Below are 24,311 nucleotides of genomic sequence, written 5' to 3'. Positions count from 1 at the left end.
ACACTATAATCTAGTATTCTAAAATATAATGTGTTGTATCTTAAAATTTATTTGGGAATAAAATAATCTGTATAAAGCATCTTTGGTAATTACCTAGGTCCTAGGATAATGTCGCACCAATATCAAAACTGAAATATAGTTTCGGCCCCAAGACTCGAATCTGACCCCATCAGTGGCGTGCGGTAAGGTTATTGTTTATTATTAAATTATAGGGTGAATAGATATTCATATCGTACATAAGCTTCCAAAATTAAGCAGCTAACTAAGAGTTTATTCTAACTAGTATGGCCTATTTTTTAATCTAGAACGCAAAGAAAAATTCCTTGTCCCTAACTTAGACTACTGTACATTTAGTTTCAACTAATTAAGTGCAGAAGTAAAAGTTCATAAAAATCTTGCTTATAACGTTCCTGCTTTAAACTTTTTCCATTGTGTGGCGATACGCTCATCCTCTTTATGAAATCTCTAGGTAACATTAGGTTAGCTATTTTAAATCCATTTGGTTTCCTAAATATACGAATATTAAGCTTTATAAATAAGATGAACAAACGTTCATTAAAATTTCAGCTTTCAGAATTGTTTATTTCCGGAAATCCTTGGTTATAGTATTACCAATACAATCAAGCAAAAAAAAAACTGATTAAAAAAAGAGATGCTGAATAAAAGATGCCGTGTAAGATATTATTAAAACATACAAACATACTTATGTCCTGAAGTTGATGAACTTTAGTAAGTTTCTTAAAAGTTGTGACGTAAATAAAAAAAATTATAGAATAAGTGGTTTATTGTAGTTTATTCTTTGGTAGAGTAACTTATAAACTGTTCTTACTTTAATTTTGGTTCTTGTTATAAATGTATAACATTTTATTTAAACACAATATTTCTACTTATTTTAATAGTCTTGCTTAATAAGCTTTTGTTAATAGCTGTTAATGTACTTTATTTACTTTAACTTATTAGGGGATTCTTTCTAATTTGAGTATTTGCTTATGTAATGAAACTTTACATGGTTAACATATAATATATATTAGTGTAATCATTGATCATTCTATTATAACATTGATAATTGTTTTCAAATTCTTAACAGCAATAGTTAGATATGAGGTTTAAAGTTGTAGTTACTAAATAGCTTTATCTCATTACTTTTATCTTTAAATATCTTTTTTTGTTTTGTACAGAATATTGAATGTAAGTTGAATTAAGATTTTTTAGTAACTAAATAATAAGACATTCTCAGTTTATTCAAAGAATATTGATTAAATAATATACTTTTAACTTAAAGTTAAGATAGATTTTCTAAATATTTACTCATATTTTTGTACTTACAGTGAATGCTATTATTGGGCGGACATAGAAGCTGCTACTCTGTCAGCAATTTACGAGAATGAATTAGTTATGAATTACCACACTAAGTTAGTGTTACTGTATAGCTATTAGTTTGTTGCACTTAAGTTTCTTATAATTTATTTTTTGTTATTGTAAAAAATAATCGGTGCCTAATCTTACAAGTTATATAACATAATTATTATTTTTGTACACTTATTAAATACATGATTCATACTTCCCTTTGTTTTTCAGGATTACTGAGATATAATTTTTACCTAACTGTTTTTCTATATATGTGCCCATTACTGGGTTTCAATTTTGAAATTTTAACTTAAATAGTTTTCAAAGCTGTCCCTTGGACCCTACATTATCAGGCCAAATTTTGAGTTATTTATAAAATTGTTTTTGATAATTTTTTCTAAACCATTAGGGCCATAGGGGGGGAGTAGAAGCCATTTTTTGACCAAAAATAACATATAGACTTATATTATAGTAAATTTCATAATCTTTCAGATGCTTTTATTAGATTTTAAAAATATTAAGTAACTTTTTTTTTATGACCGGTTATATAAAGGGTTGTCTTTATAAAAGGTATATCAAGGGTAACTTTAAAGCCGTTTTTCTCGAGTTTTTAAAAACGGGCTTTAAAATCTATCTTCTCCTTCATTTTTCAAGCAATCTTCTTCAAATTTTCAGGAAATGTTCCTTACATTATGAGAAAAAAAACGTTGTTTGTGAATTTTAATAATTTTGAAAAATAAAAATTTTATGACAAAAAAAAAAAAAAGATTTTTTATCCAAAAATTTTTTTTTTTTTCACAAAAAAGGTATTTTTACTTGAAATTTTTTAAAGTCACAAATAAAGTTTTTTTGTTATTGTATAAAGAATAGACTGTGAAAGTTTGAAGATGACTGCTTAAAAAATGAAGGAGGAGATAGATTTGACTAATTAGTGACTTAAAGTATAAGAAAATATTTATTAAATCATGTTAGAAGTATAACTCATGAAAGTTAAAAGTTTTGAAATTCTTATGATGACACACAATAACTCAAGATAGTTTTTTTAATATAAAATTTCAGAATATTTATAAGATTTTTTGAAAATGTCAGTTTAATTTTTTTTCTAGGTCTTGAATGAGATTTAATTATTCCAATTTCAATACTTTCATTTTTTCTAGCTATTTTTGCTAAAATACAGATTTTTATTGGTTTAAAAAAGTTTATTTAATCTTATTAAAATTTATTTGAGTTTTTGAAGGTTTTTAAAAACTCTAAATAGCTCAAAACTCTTAAGGTTTTTCAGGACATTTTTAAATTACTCATAATAGTTTTTTTGACTCTAAAATTGGCAACCCTTGCATTGTAAAATTGAACTTTCTGTGAAGTTTTCTAAATAAGTTGTTTTGAAAATAAATCAAACTATATTAAATCAAGGAGTTATGTTCATAACAATGCTTATAAAACAGCATTTTACTTACAATTTTTGACAGCAAGAAATGGTGGCAATTAGGTGTGTTATAATCTAAAATATTTTAGGTTTAAAAAATAAGTTATGACCTATTCCTTATCTAAAATTCTAAGATACTTCTTAGTTGTCTTATTGTTCAATTGTATTTGTAACCAATTGTAGTTTTAGTATAGTTTGCTGTAGTATTCATTTAATCTTCTTCACTTGCTTTAGTTTATGTAAAAAATTTAACTCTTAAGCATTTTATTATGATTTTTTTTTGCTTTAATGAAGAACGCATTTGATGATTAATTTTCTTTCTATACCTAAATCTATCCCCATCCATTACCCGTAAGCAGCTTATATGTTGAGATAATGTTTAGGGTGATTTTTTGAATTTCCAGTTGCAACCACAGAGTTGCTGTACTCAAGATAACTCCTAATTTTTTGAAGTTTCTGAAAATCTTAGGACGACTCAGAACAGCTCAGGATAAGAAGACATTTTTATTTTTAACTCTAGCTGACTCAGGGTAGTGTTGTTTTTATATGAAAAGATCAGGATAGTTCAATTTTTTTTTTAGATCTTGAATGAGATTTAGTTGGTTTAGTTTCAATATTTTGTTATTTTATAATCAATTTTGTTAATGAACAAGATTTAAAAAATTTTTTTAAAGTTGTAAAAACTATTTAAAGAACTAAAAAACTTGAAATGACTTAAGGTTGCTCAGGAATTTTTTTTTGATCTAAAGAGTCACAACCATGCGACCACATAAATATATTTTGGTTAGTTTTTTAATTTAAAGCGTATGTCAATTGTTTTTTTTTTTCTAAATGTATTATGACAGTGTTTGAGAATATATTTCTTAAACTATGTCCTGAGAGTAAGTTATGTTTACCTTATTAAAAACAATAAGATTATCTACTATAATCAACAAAATTGGCGAAAGTCTGCAGAACAAGTCTGGACTTTCGTTTGCCGTGAGACAAGCTCAAATTTAACAAAAGGGTTGATCATGCCAATTTGACATGTAGATTGCCAACTACAAGTTTTTCGGTTGTGACTGACTGATGAGTACTAATAAGGACAAAACCGGTCTCAGTCTACCGAAACTTGTGGTCTGATGATCGAATTGGCATGATCAACCCTTTTATTATCTACTATATGTATTTTATCTTTTTTACTTTTTTGGCTTTTGCATTCTTTTAGATTTCTGATTTAATGCTTATACCTTAATTGATACTTTTTGTTTAGAAAAAATAAAATAAAACAAAGCTTTATCAAAATTTATATACAAATTTTATAATTGTGTTGCCTGATGGAATAGGGGTCCTGATTGGGCATTAAAAATTCTGTGAATTGAACATTGCAAGAATTAAACCTAGTGGTTGGCACAAATATAAAAAAAAAGTAAAAGATTATCTAAAAACTAGAGACAAATACAAAAGTTTAAAAAACTGAATAGGAGTAACAAGTACAAAAGTAATTATAAATATATAATCTAGTAAGTATACCATATGTAAATAACTTGTTTTTTTAACATCATTTTTATCTTTCTTAATTTTTTTAGCGGACAAATTAAATCAATCGAAAAGTCAATTACCCCATCAACCGGCAATGACAAGGATAGTCAGTATGTAAGAATTGACCTCAAATTTGTGTTTGAAATTGATGTAAGCTATACTAAACTTTTAAAAATAATGTCAGAGTTGCCTATTCCTCAAAGCTTAAACTTTCAATAACTTTAAATCTATTTGTTATTTAAGTTAAAAGTAAAATAAAATATAAATCAATCAAGAAATAAATGCTACATTAATTAAGTTTTTTAACTTAGATCTTTTAAATTATCTAAAAATTATTAATATGTTACAATAATAATAAAAACAATTAAGTTAAATGTAAATTATTTTTGACTGGAAATAATTTGTTTTTAATTTATTACCAAAATTATTTAGCTAGAATCATATGTTATAGTAGATCAGGGTTTGGCAAATAGTAGCCTGCTATCTACTTTTTAGCTTAAAAGCTTACTATTCTAAAACAAAAAAATAGTTTCTCTGGTAAAAACTCACTCCTAGGCTCTTTTTCAGTAATTACTAGTGTATATTTTTTCACATTTTAATTTAAGTTAGTATAATTTTATTGATTACTACAACTGTTTTTAAGAACTGCAGCTCATGAAGACTTTTTACTTACAGTGTGTTCAAATAATAACCTTATTTCTTAGATTGTTTAAATAAATTAGAATAAGTTATATATTTTTATCTTTTTAATTATTATAACATTTAATTGCTGTTTTTCCTCAACTATATTATTTTCATCACTTGAGTTTCATATAATAATTAAAGAAATCATATTTTTTATAATTTATTTTACTCAGTTATAGTCATTTCTATTTTAATAAAAGAAATAGTATTATACTAACCATGTAATTATTTTTCCTAGGAATATACTGTTGGTTTTTTGTTGTAGGTCTTATTATCAACTTTTGTAATAGACTTGAAAGTATTCATTTTGGTATAGTCAGTAATTATAATTTTTTTAAATGTAGCATTTTTGTTTATGTGTTAATACTTATATATCTTTAAATTTTAGCTTTTACTAGACATGTAGTTTATTTGACTTAATGTTTCAAACTTCTTAAAAAGTAAGGTTATACTATACAGTTATTAATTTGTAAACTTTGAACTTAGTTTGTTTAGCTACACAAAAATAAAACTTACACTACTTTATAGGCACCCCACACTGATTTACATGTTGAATTTGTAAGGTCCTGTGGATTATCTGATGAAAGACTTGATGATATAAAACAGCTTATTTTCTCAAAAATTAAACATGAAGACTCCGAAGGAATTTTGTTTGAAATAATAAATATAGTTGTAGACAATCTAACAGAAAATAACATTCCTTCAAATCCTTGTCCCATATGTCTTGTCAAGTTTAAGGTTATACATTTTTTAAATTGTATTTACTTATAAAAACTAAATAACTTAGACAGATATAATTTTTAAATAAAGTTTGAAAATCATTGTTATTTAGCTATATGAATAAATTTAAATATTAGAGGATTATAAAAAACATAGATATGATTAAGAGCAGTTAATTTGTTACATGATGTTTCATCTATTACATTTATTTCTTAGGGTATATGTATTAGTAGTTTCATTTTAATTTTCTCATATTGTTTACTGATGATTCTTATACTTGAAGTAATTAAGTTAATCAAATATACAGTACTCTATGTAACTTTTTAAGTTGGCACTTAACTTATGGTCTATCAGCAAAGCGGAGGTTTTTTTAACCATATAGAATTTGCTTTAAATTAAACCTATAAGGGTGAAAAGTACTATTTTTCAAGTTGATCTCAATATTAAGATCAGTAGCAAGGGGGAATAGGTAACAAATGGTTATAGTCCTAGACTGTTCTAAAAATTTTTATTATAGTTTCGTACATTTTTAAGTAGTTTTCTTTTAAAATAAAAGTGTTTGCCAGTTGGTTAGAAAATTGGACTGTTTTGATTAAACTAAAATGCAAAAGTGACGCTTATGCATTTCCATCACTTACCAGCAGCAAGCAGTTTCTTTTAACTCTTTCAAATAAGTGTTTGAAATATAAGAGTACTAAGTTCGACAACTTATTAGATTTCTTATAAAATTACTAAATTAAAAAGGCAGAAAAGAGACTACTTCATTAAACTAACCTATCTCATTCTAAAGCAGGGTTTTACTTCTTTTTTTTGTAAGGCTCCCTTTGAAGAAAAAAAAAAGCTATAGCCCCCTCCAACAAGATTTCTCAAAAAACTATTGTTAGGCTGTTTTTGTTCTTCGTCATTAACTCCAGAATATCTAATGTAAATTTTAAGTAATGGCTTTATGCACTTTCCCATATAGCAACTTCTGGCCTCCTAAAATTCTGAAATGCTCACTTTTGAAAGCCGTGGTCTAGTGTAAGTTTAAAATTTTCACATGTTTAGTAAAAGTTTCAAAACTACCCTTTAATGCTCCTAAGACCTTTTTTGTTATTCACCATCAACTCAAGAATATCTAGTTTTAGATTCAAGTTATGGCATTATCCCACCCAATTATGCCCAAGGGGGCCATGTGGCCTACATTATGTAACAATGTACTAGAGTTTTTAAGCAATCATTCATAAACTTTTATAGTCTAATTCTAACTCTATCATTAACAGCTATATTGTAAGATGTTATTTAAATTTTTGAGTTTCATATAAACAATAAGTTGTGTAATTTAAGTTGTAAATTTTTTCAGATTCAAAAAATTTCTAGAAAATTTCACAATAATTGTTAAAAAAGAATATTATGTTTGATTTTGTTTACTAAATTTTACAAAGTCTTGAGAATAGTGAATTAAAATTATATTTCTCTATGTTAGGTATTGAAAACTTTTTGAAAGCCTGACTTCTCAAATGTAGATAAAAACTTATATTTTTAAATTATTTATAGTATAGAATTTGAACATCAAATAAAGGTCAACGATAATTAGAAAAAATCCTCATGACCTTAATAACAGTTCAGGTGTCAGTATAAAATGATAGGTCATAGTTTTTCATTAAACTGCTGTACATTTTAGTGCTATATACATAAAAAAAGGTAGAACATTTGTAATAAAAGTATTTAAAACATGTTCAATGATTCTTAATAAAATGTTCCTAATGATCTTAAATAAGTATCTAAAAAGTACAGCTACCTTGTTAAGTTTTCGAAAATGTAGTTCAATAAAAATGTTTTTTTTTACTAAACATTATCTGAAGCCAAAAGTATAATTTAAAAAAATATAAAACATATAAAAAAATAATTTAATGCATAGTTTTTTAAATTAAAAGCTTAAATCTTTACTGAAAGGTACAAGACAACTTCATAAAAACATCATGTTTTCATCATTTTCACACGTATTGTATTTATAAATATGTTAAAGCTTATCAACCACCTGATGAAAGTATTGATATATTGCTACTACCCTCTAAGATTCGCGAAAAACTCAAAAAACAGGTTTACTTGTAGTTGTCTTAAAATGTGTTTTTTAGTAGTATGTTTTTTAAAGATTAGAAGAGTTTTTAAGCTAGTCTAAATATAACATACATTTAAAAGCTTTGTAAATTTTTGTAGTTTTTAACTCTATTTTTAATACTTGCACTATATTTGTTTATACTTAAAAGAAAATGCTTATCATTGAATATACTGGGTTTCCTTAACAAAACCTTAAGTTAAGATTATTTATATTAATTTTTTTACAGTTAAATAAATACTACAGATGATTTTTAGAAAAAAAAAATATATAGTAAATTATGGGAACGGGTCACTTCATCAATGTATATAGTTTATATGCATATCAATTTTTTTATGTACTCATAAACAAAAAATTAATAGATGACGGTAGAGGAAGGAATTCCATGCCCACAATGCAGAAAAATGATTGTGGTTGAAGTTGATAACTTAGTTGGTATATACAATGAACCATTTGATGAAGATTCTGTAGTTAGTATTATCTATTCTAAAAGTTTTTAAGTTTGAGCTAAAGTTATTCTCCATTTAGTTTGGCATAACTTTTTGTTTCAATACTAATATTTTTGATAAAACTATTTTCAGATTTTTTATATGTAGATGTAATGTTTTCTATAGTTAGGTTTTCACAATTATCAGAACTAATTTTATATTTGCTGTGAGATTTGTCTGTAAATACGACATTATTTTTGTAGATATTATTTCCTTAAGGTTGTTGAGTTTTTAAGTGAAAGAGTTTAAATATTTTTAAATTTCTAAAATTATTAGCTATGTAAGCCCTACATATTTACGCCTTGCTGGTTTGGATTCAATTAAACAAAATTATTATATCTCTTTTGAAGTTTTATGTCTGATGATAAGGAATAAAGAGCAGGGTTCGTGCGCGTCAGGCTAAGTCAGGCTAAATCAGTTTTTTTATTTAAAAATTTGAGAATCTCATTTTTTCTCAGTTCAAATGCTTCAAATTTTTTATTAAAACATTGAGAAATATTTTTTGAAGATGAAATTGAGATTCGAACTTATTTTTAAATGAAGATTTAGTTATTAAAGACAAAATCAGTCAGTATTTGTAAAAATAAATGCTTAAAACCTTTTGTTGAATCTCTAAAAATTTTTAAAATTCTTTAATTTTTTGTTTTAAGTAGGTTATATACGTCATAATTAAGAAAACTTATTCAAAAACTATAGTTTAAACATTACAGTTTAGTTCAACAACTTGGCTGTATGTTTAAATTTTAATACTCGTGTAAGCGTTTCATTTTAAATTTTAATAAAACACAACAATGCACGTCATTTAACATATATTTCCTAGTTATGTTTTTACTTAGTGCTTAATTAAATTGAACGATTACGTATAGTAAAATATATTAAATTTTTACATTAGTAATACATTAGATATAACACTTATTTTAATACTAATTACTGAATTTGTTATGTTAAGGGCATAGGGGGGGGGGGGGAGTCAATTACCTTTTTCACAATTTAATCTTATTTTATTAAGTTGTAACTAAGCTATGAGTTACTTTTTGCAGATTTTTAAAGCTCAAATTTTTTTTAAAGATAAAGTTGATTGAAGTCGGAGACTATAATAGTACTAATTAAGACTCCCCAATACCTAAAGTGACTTCAAAAGGGGATTTTCCTTACTTTGAAAAAATGTCTGGCTAGATTGGTGTCAGTCAAGTTAAATAAAAAAATTGCGCACGAACCCTGAAAGAGTAGTGTTTGCTGTCAACAGTAAATGATTACAATCTATGTATGTTTGATCTGATGGTCACAAACATATTACCACTTTTCGTTTGCTAACAAAGAGAGAAACAGCAAGTCATTAGCCTATACGCGCAGATGAAAAAAGAAACTAAAACGATAAATTGTACACATAACGAGCAACTTTCTCAAAACACGACCAGCTTGACATTTTGGGGGACTTTAATGCAATAACAGATCCTTTATTGACTTTTGGATTCCCTTTTTATTTTTTGAGTTAAAGACCTCAAATTTTCGGAAAACATTACTTTTATAATTTAAAATGCTTTTAAAGTTGAGTTTTAAAAAAAATTGAAAAAAAAAAATTTAAATTAATAAAGTCAAAAAAATAATTGTTTTTTATTATTAGATATTTATTTTACAAAGTTGAAAAAAATCCTGCATTAAATCGACTTAAGTATAAGTAATAGACTTACTGTGTAAATTTGAAGAAGATAGGTTAAAAAATGATGGAGGAGATAGATTTTTGGTGAAATAGTCTTTTGTCGCGCTTTTAGTTTGCGCCTTCCATTAGGAGCCTATTTAGGTAACCGAGTTTGATCGCTCATATCTTAAAAGTGGGTAGCTGTCAAATTTGCACGAGCGTATAAAATTGCACGAGTGCTCAAAATTGCACGACGATGCTTTATACGAGGGGATAAAATTGCACGAAGGCATTTTTGCATGAGTTAACTTTTTTAAATTATTTTTTTAGTTTTTAATAAATTTTATTAACTAAATTATTTAATTTTTATTTTTTTACTATCACTGTTAACTGTAACCCTTACTTTCGGTTGGTAAGTTGTATGTTTTAAGTTTTTTATTTATTTAACTTTTAATTCAAATTTTTTTTTTCTTAACTTAAAAAAAAAATATTGGTTGTTTTTTGATTGGTTTTACTATCACTGTTACCCCTAACCCTTACCCTCGGTCAGTAATTTTTATACTTATCAAATATCTTTTAGTTTTTTCTGTTTTTATTCTTTTTTCTGTATTTTTTTACTCCCTTGCAAAAATTTAATTCGTGCAAATTTGGCTTCGTGCAAATATGGCTCCGTGCAACTTTCGGCACTTGTGCAATTAAGACCCGTGCCCCTTGAAAGTTGCTTTAATTTTTGCTAAGCGGTTAAAGCGATTGATAGCTTAGATTAAACTCTACAAAATTAGATCAATTTGTAAAATTAGGTAGCCCCTCCCTATGCCCTTAAACAGTCAACGCCATTTTTGTCATGAAATACGATATTACGAGTTTACGTTAACTTGTATTTTTGCACTGGGTAATTTTTTGAAAACACAGTTGTTGCTTGTGTAAGGTATTATAAAATATGAAAATATAAAATTTTGTTGAAAGTTGAGGTGCAGGTAAAATTTTACAATTACTATTTAGTTAAGTGACAAAATATTTTTTTTTAATTTACATACAAAACTTCAAATTATAAATTCATGATTCTAGTTTTTTGTAGTACGTTTGTAGAAGAACCAATTTGAGAAACTGATTTCAACTTTGAAATAGATTTTAAGCTAAGTGATCTTACGAAACCTAGCTTGTACATCTTAGATAAAAAATTATTGTATAAGACAATTAAGTGCATTAAAAACAATCTTCAAATAAGTTTTTTTGTTTAAACGTGTATAAAAGTTATTTTACCATGTATAGTGGTTCAAAAATAATGATAAAATTATCAATTATGTCAAATATAGTATACATTTCTAACAAGTTGGCTGAGACTGAACTAAATGCTTTATACAGTGTCGGTTAATACAATACCAATAAAACAAGACTAATTTTTCTGAAACTAAGGACTCTATCTAGTAGAAAAAGATTACTGAGTCTAAGAAACTTTTAAACAATGCACCAAGGAAAAATATTTTATATCTACATTAATGATGACCTAACAGAATCAGAGATAGATAGAACATTTTTAAAGATTAAGAGTTCAACTGAAAGATAAGCAAGCAGAAGCTGAAAGCAAAAGTTTGAATATTAGGTACGTGATTAAACAAAAATGAATAGTTGAAAATACTGGACAGCCCTTTCGGTTCAGCACCCAGGATCTCAAACAGTTATAACAGTAAAAAACTAGTTTTAATTTTAGTAGTTTTGGTACTTTAGCCTCAAGCACACTTTTTTGTTATATTTCAATTTTTAGTAAAAATATTTTTTTATAAGTTTCATATACAAATATAAGATTCATTTTAAATAAGATAAGTTTTGTTGAATGTTATACATGTAAAAAAAAGTTTAGATAAGTTTTTCTAACTGAAATATGAAATATAATTTTAATAAGCGCTGCTAGTGGTTGGGCTACATAAACACTTTTATTAGTGCATTTCTCCTTAAAAGTCATAACTCAGTTTGTATCTACATGCAAACCATTTAACAATTCAAGTTGAAACTTTTTATTTGATCTTCTTTTTAATTGACATTTTTATTTCTTTTACCTTATTTTCACTATGATATTTTAATTATATGGCTTTTTCTTACATACTTATTAATTGAACACTTTTCCGCAATTACTACAAAATCCCTAGTTCAGTATTTTTTAAATACTTTATTAAATATTAAGTACATACTTGATCTTACTCTGTATTTTTTTTGTAATCTCGAAATTTCGTACACCCCTAACTGAGTTTCGTGTACCCTAAAAATTTTTTGCACCCCAAAAAAGTTTCGTGTGCAACACTGTGTATACCTTGACGACCACTGCTTTACAGTATCTTTTCAATGTTGTTATACTATTAAACACAGTTTTTTGCTTAACACTTAAATTTAAACAAAAAATAAACTCAAAAACGTGTACTTTCAAAAAACTGGAAGTAATTCAGAAAGCCTGGAAGAAATATCTAAAATACTAGTGGCCACCCTGTTAGATAAATTTTACAATTGACCAAAGAAAAAAGAAATTAACTCTAGTAAATTTCATGTTATAAATATTCAAAAAATAATACTAGCTCTACTTATGACTTTAAAATAAACAATATAAGCTTATTTTCAACCAAAGTGATTAAAGATGTTGGAGTTTTTATTGCTGATGATTTGAAATGGAACCACTATATCAATTACCTTTACCGAATTGCATCAACTATATCTTTTGAAGTTTTAAGTCTACAGATATAAAATCCTTAAACAGTTGTATCTTGTATACATTCGTCATAAGTTAGAATACAACCCACCAATCTGGTCTCCATACTTAAAAAAGACATTAATTATATAGAATCTGTTCAAAGAAAATATACCAGAATAATCTTCAACCGCTGCAATATTCTTTTACGTCTTACCTTGTTAGACTTACAACACTTGATATTAAATCTTAAAAATACAGAAGACTTGAATTTGACCTTATTAGTTTTTTTTCTAACTAGTTAATGGTGAAACTAAAACTGATTTACAATCCATTTTTGAACCTTATAAACATAATTATCTACTTAAAGGAAATAACAGCATACATCAGTAATGATATTTGGCATAATTAAATTTTTTATTGTCCAGTTGAAATTTAGAACAAATTTTCAAACAAATTAGTTTCTTGCAAAAAAAAGAGTGTTATTTCGATTAAAGCTAAAAAAAATTGTTTTGAATGAATTCTCAGTAAAATTAAGGATTTATTTATTTTGTCGTTTCCTTATCAACCATTGTTATAATTTGTAAGCTTTGGTTGTTTCCATAGTTCTATTTTATCAGCAGCGCCTTTCATTTATGAATGATAAGTCCTTTTTCAATAAATCAAGTATTTATTTGGCCAGTCTAGTTAATGTGCTTGGGGCTTTGATTATTTTAAATTTTGTTGTAAGTTTATACATTAAGATTTTTGATTTTTTCTCTATTATTTTTACCTTAATTCTGAAGTTGTACGATTTTAATTGTACCGATTGGAAAAGCAATGAAGAAAAAAAAAGGGTTAAACAAATGTGTAGAACCAAAATCTGAACCATCGTATTAACAATAAACTTGCAATAAAAATAATGATAAAGAAAAATAAGTTAAGCATAACTTTTAAAAACATTATTATTTAAAACTTGGTGAAATAAGTTGATCGCATTTTTAGTAACACTAATATATAATTTTTAAGTCAAAACTTCGTAGTTTAAAAAGACCAATATTACTAAGTTTTGTGTTTGTAGATAACGGATATGGAAATGTTAAGTATAAGACATAAAATGCAGCAAATGGCTATTAAGTATGAATTTCAGAAACAAAATGGTGGAGTTGTAACTAGTAAACGAGAACAAGAAAAGTTACATGATGAAAATCACATTATTTTTGAGGTAGTGTATTTAAAAAAAATTAAAAGCTTATTTTGATTTCTTAATTTCTTAACTTCTTTTTGCTTTTTTCTGTTACGTCTTTTAAGTTAATCGATATATAGTTTGAACAGAAAATTTTATATTAAAGTTTAAATTAATTAATAATTTAATTAACACATTTAATTATTATGATTACTAAAACGAAGTTGTAGTTTGTAATAACAAATATTAATTCTTTATTTTAACCTTTATCAAACTTGATAAGATTTCTAGATTTATATTTGCTGACATCATCCGTTTAATATTTTACCAATCTTTTGTTAGTTAATAATATCTAATTAATTATATGCACCATTGTACGTAATTAGACGTCTGGTTATTTTATGGAGGTGTTGCAGGTTAATGGCTGAATATAATTCTATTCATATATCAACTATAAGAGATCACTAGATTCATACTTACTAGATTTATATTTACTAAAATCATCTGTTTAGTATTTTACAAATCATATATTAATTTTAATGTTAAAATAATTTTATAAGATTGTACGTAATGAGACGTCTGGTTGTTTTTATAAGATGTTGCAGATTAATGGTTCGATATAATTCAGTTCATGAAAACCACTTTATGTCTAAACTTTATGTTTTACTCATTTAGGCATTAAAAAAGGCATGAATTGTTTATTCACAAGAAGAGTGCAATTTGGAAATACTCACGTTGCTCTCTAGATTAGGTTTAATAACACATTAGTATTAAGTTCTACTTAAAGATACTTCACTTCGTAGAACTGTGTTAGTAATTTATTGCTATTCATATAGAAGTGTTTCTACAAATTATTCTTCTGAAAAAAAAAAAGTTTACGCCGTATTGATATTAAATTTACTGAAAAAATAGTTTAGAATATAATAAAAGAAACTTTAATTTCTTGTTTTTACCTTTTCTTTTTTAATCATAACTAATATCAGATATAAAGAAAGACTTTGTTTATTTAAGTATAATGAACTATTTCAAGTTGTACTTTCTATATACCTGATATTATTTTTTGTATAAAAATGAACTAAACCATTTGAAAAAAAAATAATTCTCTTTATTATTTTAACTTAGCTTTTATAAATAAAAAATAAATTCAACTATAATATAAAATAACTCTTGAATATAAATAATAGATGATCTATTAAACTATTTCAAATTTATTAATTTATGCATCATTTTTACAGTCGTCCACTTGTTAAAGATTTAAAAAAGTAATAGTTTTGTTTTCAATTAGCCTTAAATAATAACTCCTTTACCTTTTCGATAACTTTCTAGTCATTGCCCCCCGGTATTAAAAATTGCCCTGAGAGGTGATATTACCCACATTAAAAAACCCTAATTAAGACGTAGCTAACTCTTTTGTTTTGGGTACGTGCAAGAAATGCACGAGTAGTCACTTTTGTAAATAATGCCATTTTGCACGAGAAGTCAATTTTGTACTCTCGAAACTTTGTACATCGTGAAACTACAATGATAATGAATAAAATATTGTACAACTTCATCAACTTAAATAATAATGATAATAAAAGCTAATCTAAAACTAAGTTCAAATCTATATAATACAAAAATTTAAATATACTTACATAAAAAAAGGCTAAAACTAAGTTACAAACAAAATTTTATAATTAATTAAAGTTTATTTACAAGTGATATTACATTTTATTTAAATTTATTTATGAAAAAGAATAAACGTAATTTGAAGATATTATTATAACTTGTTAAATTTATAACTTGATTTTCAAACTAACTTTTCTATTTTCACTTTGGTATTTATTATTTGTTTACAACCAGGTCTAATTATCCACACTGTTAAACGCAAAGCTTTTTTATACGTAATGATTTTTCAAAATAATTTTATAAAGTATTTAACTTGGAACATAATAACAAACATTTTTTCAAGTTTATTATTAATCTAAATTTGAAAATTTAACCTATCAAAATAACCGTAAAAAGAAGAAAAGTTAAAGTATGAATGAATACTTTTTTCACAATTTTTTTTAAATATTAGCTCCTTTAAATTTTAAATTGTTTATATATTCTTAACATAAATCAATTTAAAGGTCACTTTGACTTTTAAAATTAAACTACATAATAAAACACAAAAACGCACTAAAGCACGAATTGGAGGGTTTGACAATGATATTATTTTTATTTTTTTACTTAAAAGTCCAAATGTCGGTTATTGCTTCAGGTATTTGTTCAAAAAACTTTTCTTGTCAAAAATTTCCTTAAAAACTTTGTTTACCGGTAAATAAAACAACTGTTTGCTAACTTATACTAAAGCCAGACTATTATGATTAAACTAAACGCATATAAAATTTATTACAGCGATTAATTATTAAATGAGTAAAGTTTCTTTGTATATTCTTAATTTCTTAATGTATTTTAAAGATAAGAGGAACAAAGTTGAGTGTTGTACTGTAGCTTAGGACGAACATATATCGTAAATAATTTGGCTAGATTAGTAATTGTATTAGATTTAAAACTTTTGAATATTTGGTAGGATGGTATTGATGCAGTTTTGTATATATATTCAATTTGATCGTTTCATTTTGATTTAAATATATATTTGTATATCTAAGTCTTTAAATTCTATAACTGAAGGTGATTTACTTGAATTAATTAGGAGATCAATAGGGTTAGGTTAACTTTTGTAGATATTAATGATTTTAAATTTATTACAGTTTTATAGTTTTCCTGTATTTAACCATTGATTATCAAGAGTAAATTGTAAAGCATTATTTGATTTATTAAATATTTTCGTTTTATCTGTAAACAAAATTATTTCACTTTCAATTTTAATCTCTCTTGCGGTGTCATTTAAACAAATTATGAATGTAAGTGGTCCGATTCCTCCACTATATGTCCACTACTAACTTAGTTTTATCTTAATTAAACAAATTTCAACCGTACAAAAGTTACCGTGCAAAACAGAACCACCCCCTTTTTTAATTACATACTGAAAATAATTGTACTAAGTTCCTAGCTATGTAGTTTGTTTAAACCAGGGTTTCCAAAACTAACTTTTATATTTTCCCATTTGACAGAAACAAAAAAAAATTGCCACCTTTATTAGACATCGCCATTTAAACAATTAAGTCCCCATTTATTTTCTCGTATCGTTATTAGTATTGCCCATGATTAAAAAAACGTCCTAAGGGCCAACATCGACCATTTAAAATCCCTTGTATTAAATCTATTAAATGTCATTAACACTGAAGTTTTTAATGCCAAAAAATATATTTCCCAAAGTAGACGACACCTTAGCAACGTAAAAAGTTTTAAAATAGCTTTAAAATCTAAGACAATTAATAAGTATCTAATTGTATATAAGAATTAAAAAATTAGTATCTTTATCAAAAGGATAGTTATCAAAGATAAATAAATCTACTTTGTTGTTATATTTTTATGCATTAGTGCATGTAATAATCCTATTTTACCATATTTCAAACTTTTTGAAAAAAAAATTTTTCTGGAAACTTAAACTGAAAAAGTAAAGATTAAAAAAAAAAGTTTATGAAATTAGCGAAAGTCTACATAGTTGAAGGTATTGATCAATGATGTCAGCATTGTCGTTTGCAAATATCATTAAATGCACTGATTTTTTTTAGTAATATTTCATAAACTAAATGTTTTTATCTGATAATAGCGTCATTTTATGGCAATTAATTAAAAAATCATAAAAATTAAAAGAAAGTATTACTTTCAAGCCTAGTTGACTTACTTTCAAAATAAAATTGTGGGTTTTTTTACCTTTTAAAAGTTTAAACTTTTTAAAGTCAACATAAATAGTTACACGTGAAGAGTCAAAGGGTTGCGAAGCAACTAAGTTGCTTTGTATACAGCTACCTATTTTAATTCAACATTTCATTTATTTTTTAAGTGCTGACATATCTTCTTACTTTAATATTAATTACAATAATATTTGAGGTTGTTTAAATTGCTCTTGACCCGCTATGACATCATCACGCGTCCGTACCTGATTTTTTTTGCAGCTTGTAACATTTTCCGCTTGCTGCGTCCCTACTACATTTCAACAAATTTGTATCTTTCGAATGTTTTAAACAAGTATACTAGCAATTTAATATCTGAAAATTTATTTACATATACCTAATTTACCAATACTAATCAGTTAAATTTTTAAGTTGTAAAAACTGCTTTTGTTTATTAGTTGAAAGCGGATGTTTGAACATTACGCAACTTTTTACTGGGTTCTTTATTCAAAGTTATGCGGTAGATTACTGTAGTTTTCACTAGTTTTTTTCTAATTACAAATATTTATTTTCTTATAATTGAGTTTCACTTTAAGGTATAAAAAATAGTATGTTTAATATTTAGTGGTTCTATAAAGTTAAATTTATTTATCATCATCAAAATTTTAATTTTTTTGTCGAGTAGTTTTAGTAACCGAACTAAAAAGATAAAACTAAAAATATATGTATATTTTTATTTAGTAAAACAAAAAAAAAACTCTATGTTTTAAAAGTAAACTTTATTATAATTTACTAATAAAAAATCAAACGCTGAACAAAGTTTTTTTTATTCTAGAGGCCTCATTTCACAACGAAGAAAATATTCAAAGATTCAGGACATACTTCTAAAGTGAATAAAAGAATAACAAAATTAAACGAGCCTAGTAAAAAGAAAATAAAAAACTTTATCAAAAAACAAAGCGGCTCTGATTTGAACAAGCAATTAAATTATAAACACAAAAATATCCAAAACCCCAGCAAAGAAAACAAGGCGTTTTGTGACAAAAGTAAAAAACGACTAAATAATAGAAAGAAGTTAAAAAAAGCAGCTGAAGAGTATGGATGAAAAAACTTTTTGTTTATTTTTAACTGCGACTTGAAACAATACTTATTTTAAACTAGTTTTAAAGTTTACTAATTGGCAATTAATTTTCTTGTTTTTAACTTTATGGTGTTGTTTCCAGATTATTTTCTCAACATTTAAATAAATATAATTTTTATTTTAGAACTTTATAACATGATTATGGTACTTAGCTTTTGCATGATTAGATTTAGCAACCAGATAGATTTTTAAAATCTGTTAAGTTAGTTGACTGAAATTTGATTTGTACTTTTTTAGTTTAAATAACGCTTTATTTAAGACTGTAATCATAAATTCACTCCTCGCATGACTATAATACATTGATACTATTAATATATGTTTTGAACTAGATTCAACTTTCGTGTGGAAAGCGTTAATTTTCCCGCAAGTTAGCTCGACATATTCACTTCCATTTAAATCGGTTATTCGTATTCATTCACATACCACCTAATTTATTCTTATCCAATCACTTTTTAAAAACAACTCCGGTTTTTTAATTGGTATTCTAAATTGCCAAGAAAAAAAAAGTTAATCTACGAAACTGTGCATTTTTATATAGTGGTCTTTCATGGTATGCATCTGTGTACACACAAGTGCGAATTGGGAAAATATTCCGACATAATCAAAAATCTGTAAAGTTGCAAACTGCAATCTACAATCAAAGTTGAGTAGTTCAGTAAAAAAGAATTAACTGACGTAACTTTGTCTTTTTCTACATTTTTTTATTGTAAAATTATTTAAAATTTTTTTAGATGTTATTTAGACTAGACACTTAAAACATAAAAAATATTATTTAAAAACATTTACATATTTTATTGTTTTTTGTGCACAGCTTTTGAAAAGGTTTAGAATATTGTTTAATCTTTTTTATTAAAGTCAGTTTTCATTATTAAATTCACAGATTTGTTAGTTCAATATCTTTAGGTTTAGAACTACAAATAAAAGTTTTAACTTCTCAATTTAACAATCTTTAAGTATAAAAATGCTTAATTGAAGTTGAAAACATGTACTGCAAATTTTATACTTTACTTTAAAGCAAAAAAAAATTGAAGAACTTAAGATTATCTAAGTTGCATCTTGAATTCAAAAGCGATTAGTCGATTTAGTTGTGACCAAACTGAAGACTATTATATCCCAAAAAACTATTTGGTGTAGTCATTAAAAATGGAATTGGAAAATTATGGTAAAAAAATTTTAAATTTACAAAAACCGAAACAAAAAGTTAGGATTTAATTTTCAAATCAAGATCAGGACTTAGTTAAAATATAGTTTTTAATGTGTTAAACTACACTTGGAATTTTTTATTCATTTATCCTAGGGGTGGGAAACTTTTTTAATTGATAGAAAAGATTTACAAAGAAAGACCTTTTGCAGGTCAATCATATTAGAAAAATATCTTTGCGGTCTGTGTAACTTTGATAAAATTTAACTTAGTATTTATAAAGTATTTAATCGCAAAACTGTATTGAAATAATCTGTGCCATTTTGTATGGTCTTTGTAATTTCCTAAAAAGGTCGCTTTATTCAACCGAAACCGGGTAAAAAATAGGGAACGGGTTAAATTCGCACGAAACATTTTAGCACAAGAGTAAAAATAACTAAGAAATTTGAAATAATAATTAAAAAAAAGATTAATTGAATAAAAAAATACTACCGACCGAGGGTTAGCGGTAACAGTAATAGAAAAAAAAAATATATATGCCTAATAAAAATTATTGATCAAAAAAAAATTAAAAAGAAAACTATATTTAAATAAAATTTTACCGACAGAGGGAAAGAGGTAGTAGTAATAGTAACAAAAAAACTTATAAAATTTAAGTTAAAAAAAAATAAAAGTTTTTCAACCCGTGCAAAAGTGTCTTCGTGCTTCTATTAACATATTGAACAACTACCCTACTTGAACAAGCAGCTTTTGTATGCTCATTAGTATTGATGATCTGTGCAGGGTTGCCAAAAAACTTTAAAACCTTGAACTTTTAAAAACTTTAACATGTGTCAAGTAGTAAAATTTCGATTTGACACAAAAAATCTATCGCACTGATAATTTTTTTTTTGTCATCATCAAAATGTTTTTTATTAAACACATTTAAAGAATCTTTAAGATTTCTTTTCCATGTTGTTATACTATTTAACACAGTATTTTAACTTAAAATTAGTTTTTAAATAAAAATAAACCCTAAAACGTCTCATTTAAAAACCTGGAGGAAATTATGAAAACCTGGAGAAAATTTGACTAAAAGATTTGGCAACCTTGTCTGTGGCAAGGACACTCTCATAGTGAAACTGTGATATATACACAAAAGTTTATCTTGCAGAATTTAAGAATTAAAGTGTTTTTTGTTTAAGTAAATAATTAAGTTCTTTATAATTAAGCACTAAGTTAAGTATTTTATGTAGCATATCTATGTGTATACTATACCTCTTTATAATTTTCAAAGTTGTTTAAACTTGAATAATAAGTTATAAGAAAAGTATATTTCATTGTAATTTAACTTATTTGTAATTTTTTGTAGAAAAATTTAAATTTTTAAAATAAATAAGAGTAGATTTATTTGTTTCAAGTTTTATACTAAATGATAAGAGGAAACATTTTTTATAACAGATATTTAGTTTACTTTTTTATGTATTTTTTACAGTTACTTAAGTATATTGTTTTCTAATTGATTCTTAATTTAAGGATTTTATATTACATGGTTTAGGTAGTGTTTTATTAATGTAAGTGAACAATTTATATAAGTATTACATGCTTTAGATAAATATTTCTTATTGTTAGATATGTTTACCTTTAGGTTATTTTACAGCTTTATGCTAAGTCTGACTATATTTTGCTGATAGAGCTGTTTACTGAAAATACATCAATCATACACAAATGGTTTAAGTGATGTAATGGAAGTTAGATGATTGAACTTAGGGAAAAAACTGTTGGGTTAACCTATATAAAAATAAGATTAAAGCTTTAGATAGTTTCAAGTGTTTTATTATGTATTTTAGACTAAGTTTAAATTAAGAGTTTGATTTAGAAAAGTCAGGAAAAGTACGAAATTTTTCTCAGATTGATCTGTGGAAACCCTGTTCTTAAGTTAATCTTTAAACAATGTTTGTGTCAAAAAACTTACTCCATACAAATAACTTTAAAAATATTTTTAATATTTGTTTTTAAATGAAGCATCCAGTTAGTCCATTTTATTTTAAGCAAAAATAACTTTAAAATGTAACTACTTGTTAGGACTTTTTATGTTGTATCGTTGCTAGAGCATTATAATAATCTTAAAAAAGGACTTTTATGAACTTGGTTAAAAGTTTAACACAGGTTGTAAAATAACAAAACATATTTAAACTAGCACATGAATATGTTGTCAACAAATTTTAACGATTGAAAAAACTTTTTTATTTCTTAAGTTTAAATTTGTACTAAAATATAGAGAAATATTGGCAAGAACATGTTTGGAAATTTGAGTTTCATGATTTTGTCAAATTTTGTGATTTTTAGTGTTAAGATTGTATTGGTGATATACCGGATCCAAGAAATAAACTTTTTGGATCAGGATCCAGCTAGATATAAAACCGAAGTTGGCAAATTGCAGCCCACATACCGCATTCAAAATTTTTTGTCGACTAGTTTGATATAATTTTGTTTTCTAAAAATAAAGATAAAATTATAATGTTATATTTAAAAGATAATCTATATGTAATTCAATCATCTTTTAGTATCGATTATGACGTCAGAAATGCTTCTTTTTTTTTAATTTAAAAATAAGGTTTAGACGACTTACAAGAACACATATATAGAGTATTAAAACTATACAACCTCAACTTAAGGTTTGGTGCATTAGGATATAAGTAACTAGACAGTTTTTACGGGTTTTTCGTTTTCAGCTGTCGATTATGACGTCAGAAATGCTTCTTTTTATTTAAAATTTAAAATTAAGGATTAGACGACTTACAAGAACACATATATAAAGTATTAAAACTATACAACCTCAACTTAAGGTTTGGTACATTTGGATATAAATATGAATTTAAGGATGCAAATATTCAGCTAACTATAGAAACGTTTAAAAATATATTTTATAAATACATAAATAAAACTTATCTGTCATAAACCAATAAAACTTATAAAATTTATTGCTTTTGTTTTTAAATTAAAGCAAATGATACAATAACTTATATATATTACTATACTGTAAAATAAAATCAATTATGTTTTTAAGTTTATAACACATTAATTTAATTCTAACTATTTATTTATATAGCTTGTTTGAAACGAAGAATAATTTTAGATCAATCATAAAGTCAAATAAATCAATAATTTAAGCCTAAATTATGATTCCAAAAGATATTAAACACAATATAATTTCAGCTTGAACTTGGTGCGACATCATCCTAGGTAATTATTAAAATATGTTTAGTCTTTTACAACAAATTTTAAATATCTTCAAGTTATAATTAAATGTTTGCCTGATGGTGCAGGAATTCTAATAATGGTTTTGAAATCTCTCTGAGTTAAAAATTTCAAAAAAATCAAGAACCCATTTTGTGGCCAACAGATATACAAAAATAAAACAACTTAAATAAAGAAATATCAAAATACCACTAAATGATAAAAGAATAAATTGCCAAGTGTCTAGTGGTCTAAATAACATTTTGAAAACTCTCTAAATTGAACTTTTCGAGGTTTAAACCCAGTTGGTTGACACATAAACATAAAATATAAACTTTTTAGTACAAAAGCTTCACACAACATTATTATAAACAACCAACTTGGTGAAATAAAACTTTAGTGTTTAAATTGGACATTTTTTAAGTAAAATTGTACTTACTAGTTCAAAAGCAATGCTGTAGCATAAGTTATTTACACTAGGTAACAATTTATAGTAGGAACTAAGAGCATCTTAGTAAAAAGTTTCTTAGAAAAAATGTTACTTTAAAACTTTTACCTATTATGACGTCACAATTAAATTTTATTTAAAATCTATTTCAGTTGGGCAAAAACGAGCATTTTTTGTTAAGGTAACTTTTTAATCTTTCAGTGTTATAAATTCAACATTCATTGTTCAAAGTTTATCAAATAACCAAAACAAAGTCAATAAACAACGTTTTTGATGATATTCTAAGAATGTTTTTTTCATTTTTTTTCAGGGGGTTCACAGGAAACAGGAAACTAGTCAAAACACGCCCCTGCCTTCTAGTACAATATATTTCTTTTGTTAGTTTATATAATGTTTAATTTTTTGAAAAAACTAACTAGAAGTTTTAACTTATGTTCTACAACTTGTTTGGTAGACAATGAATGTTTTGTGTTTTTATCTGTTTCTTTTCACGTGTCTTTCAGTTTAAGTGGTATAAGTTTTAATGCCTAGGTTCAGCGTTGTACAACAGACAAATAATAATAAAAAAAATTGTGTAATTTAAATTATGAATGATGTCAATAGTATAAAATCCAAGTTAGTCTAAATATTATAACAATTGCTAAGTATTGAAGTAACGTTGTTTCTCTGTGGTTACTAAAAAATTGCTAAAAGTACTGAGTCTAAAAATAAATAAAAAAATTGGAATAGACTATTTAAAACTAAATGTATAAATGTATTACATTAAATAGTTACATATAAAAAAATGGGAACGGGTCTAAATTGCACGAAAACATAATTTCACGAGGTTACTA

General features: G+C 25.4%; 1 protein-coding gene across 2 annotated transcripts; it reads left to right on the top strand.

Annotated features, from left to right (window-relative positions):
- Nucleotides 1–1,019: 1,019 nt before the first annotated feature.
- On the top strand, nucleotides 1,020–19,155 carry LOC145834702 (E3 ubiquitin-protein ligase RNF25-like). 2 transcript variants are annotated; one of them, XM_082942198.1, is made up of 8 exons: nucleotides 1,020–1,104; nucleotides 1,329–1,412; nucleotides 4,342–4,444; nucleotides 5,507–5,716; nucleotides 7,634–7,780; nucleotides 8,159–8,266; nucleotides 13,661–13,804; nucleotides 18,365–19,155. In XM_082942198.1, exons 1-8 carry the CDS (start codon nucleotides 1,100–1,102, stop codon nucleotides 18,632–18,634), a joined length of 1,071 nt encoding a protein of 356 aa, XP_082798324.1. In that variant the 5' UTR covers nucleotides 1,020–1,099; the 3' UTR covers nucleotides 18,635–19,155. The 2 variants fall into 2 exon arrangements, with proteins under 2 accessions (XP_082798324.1, XP_082798325.1); XM_082942199.1 differs by having other exon boundaries at nucleotides 1,047–1,188; nucleotides 18,365–19,154.
- Nucleotides 19,156–24,311: the final 5,156 nt, after the last annotated feature.

Source organism: Thalia democratica, chromosome 4, assembly GCF_965202585.1.
Source record: "Thalia democratica chromosome 4, ktThaDemo2.hap1.1, whole genome shotgun sequence".
NCBI lineage: Eukaryota > Metazoa > Chordata > Thaliacea > Salpida > Salpidae > Thalia > Thalia democratica.
Note: the sequence above shows the minus strand (reverse complement) of the source record. Positions and strands in the feature narration are given on the sequence as shown.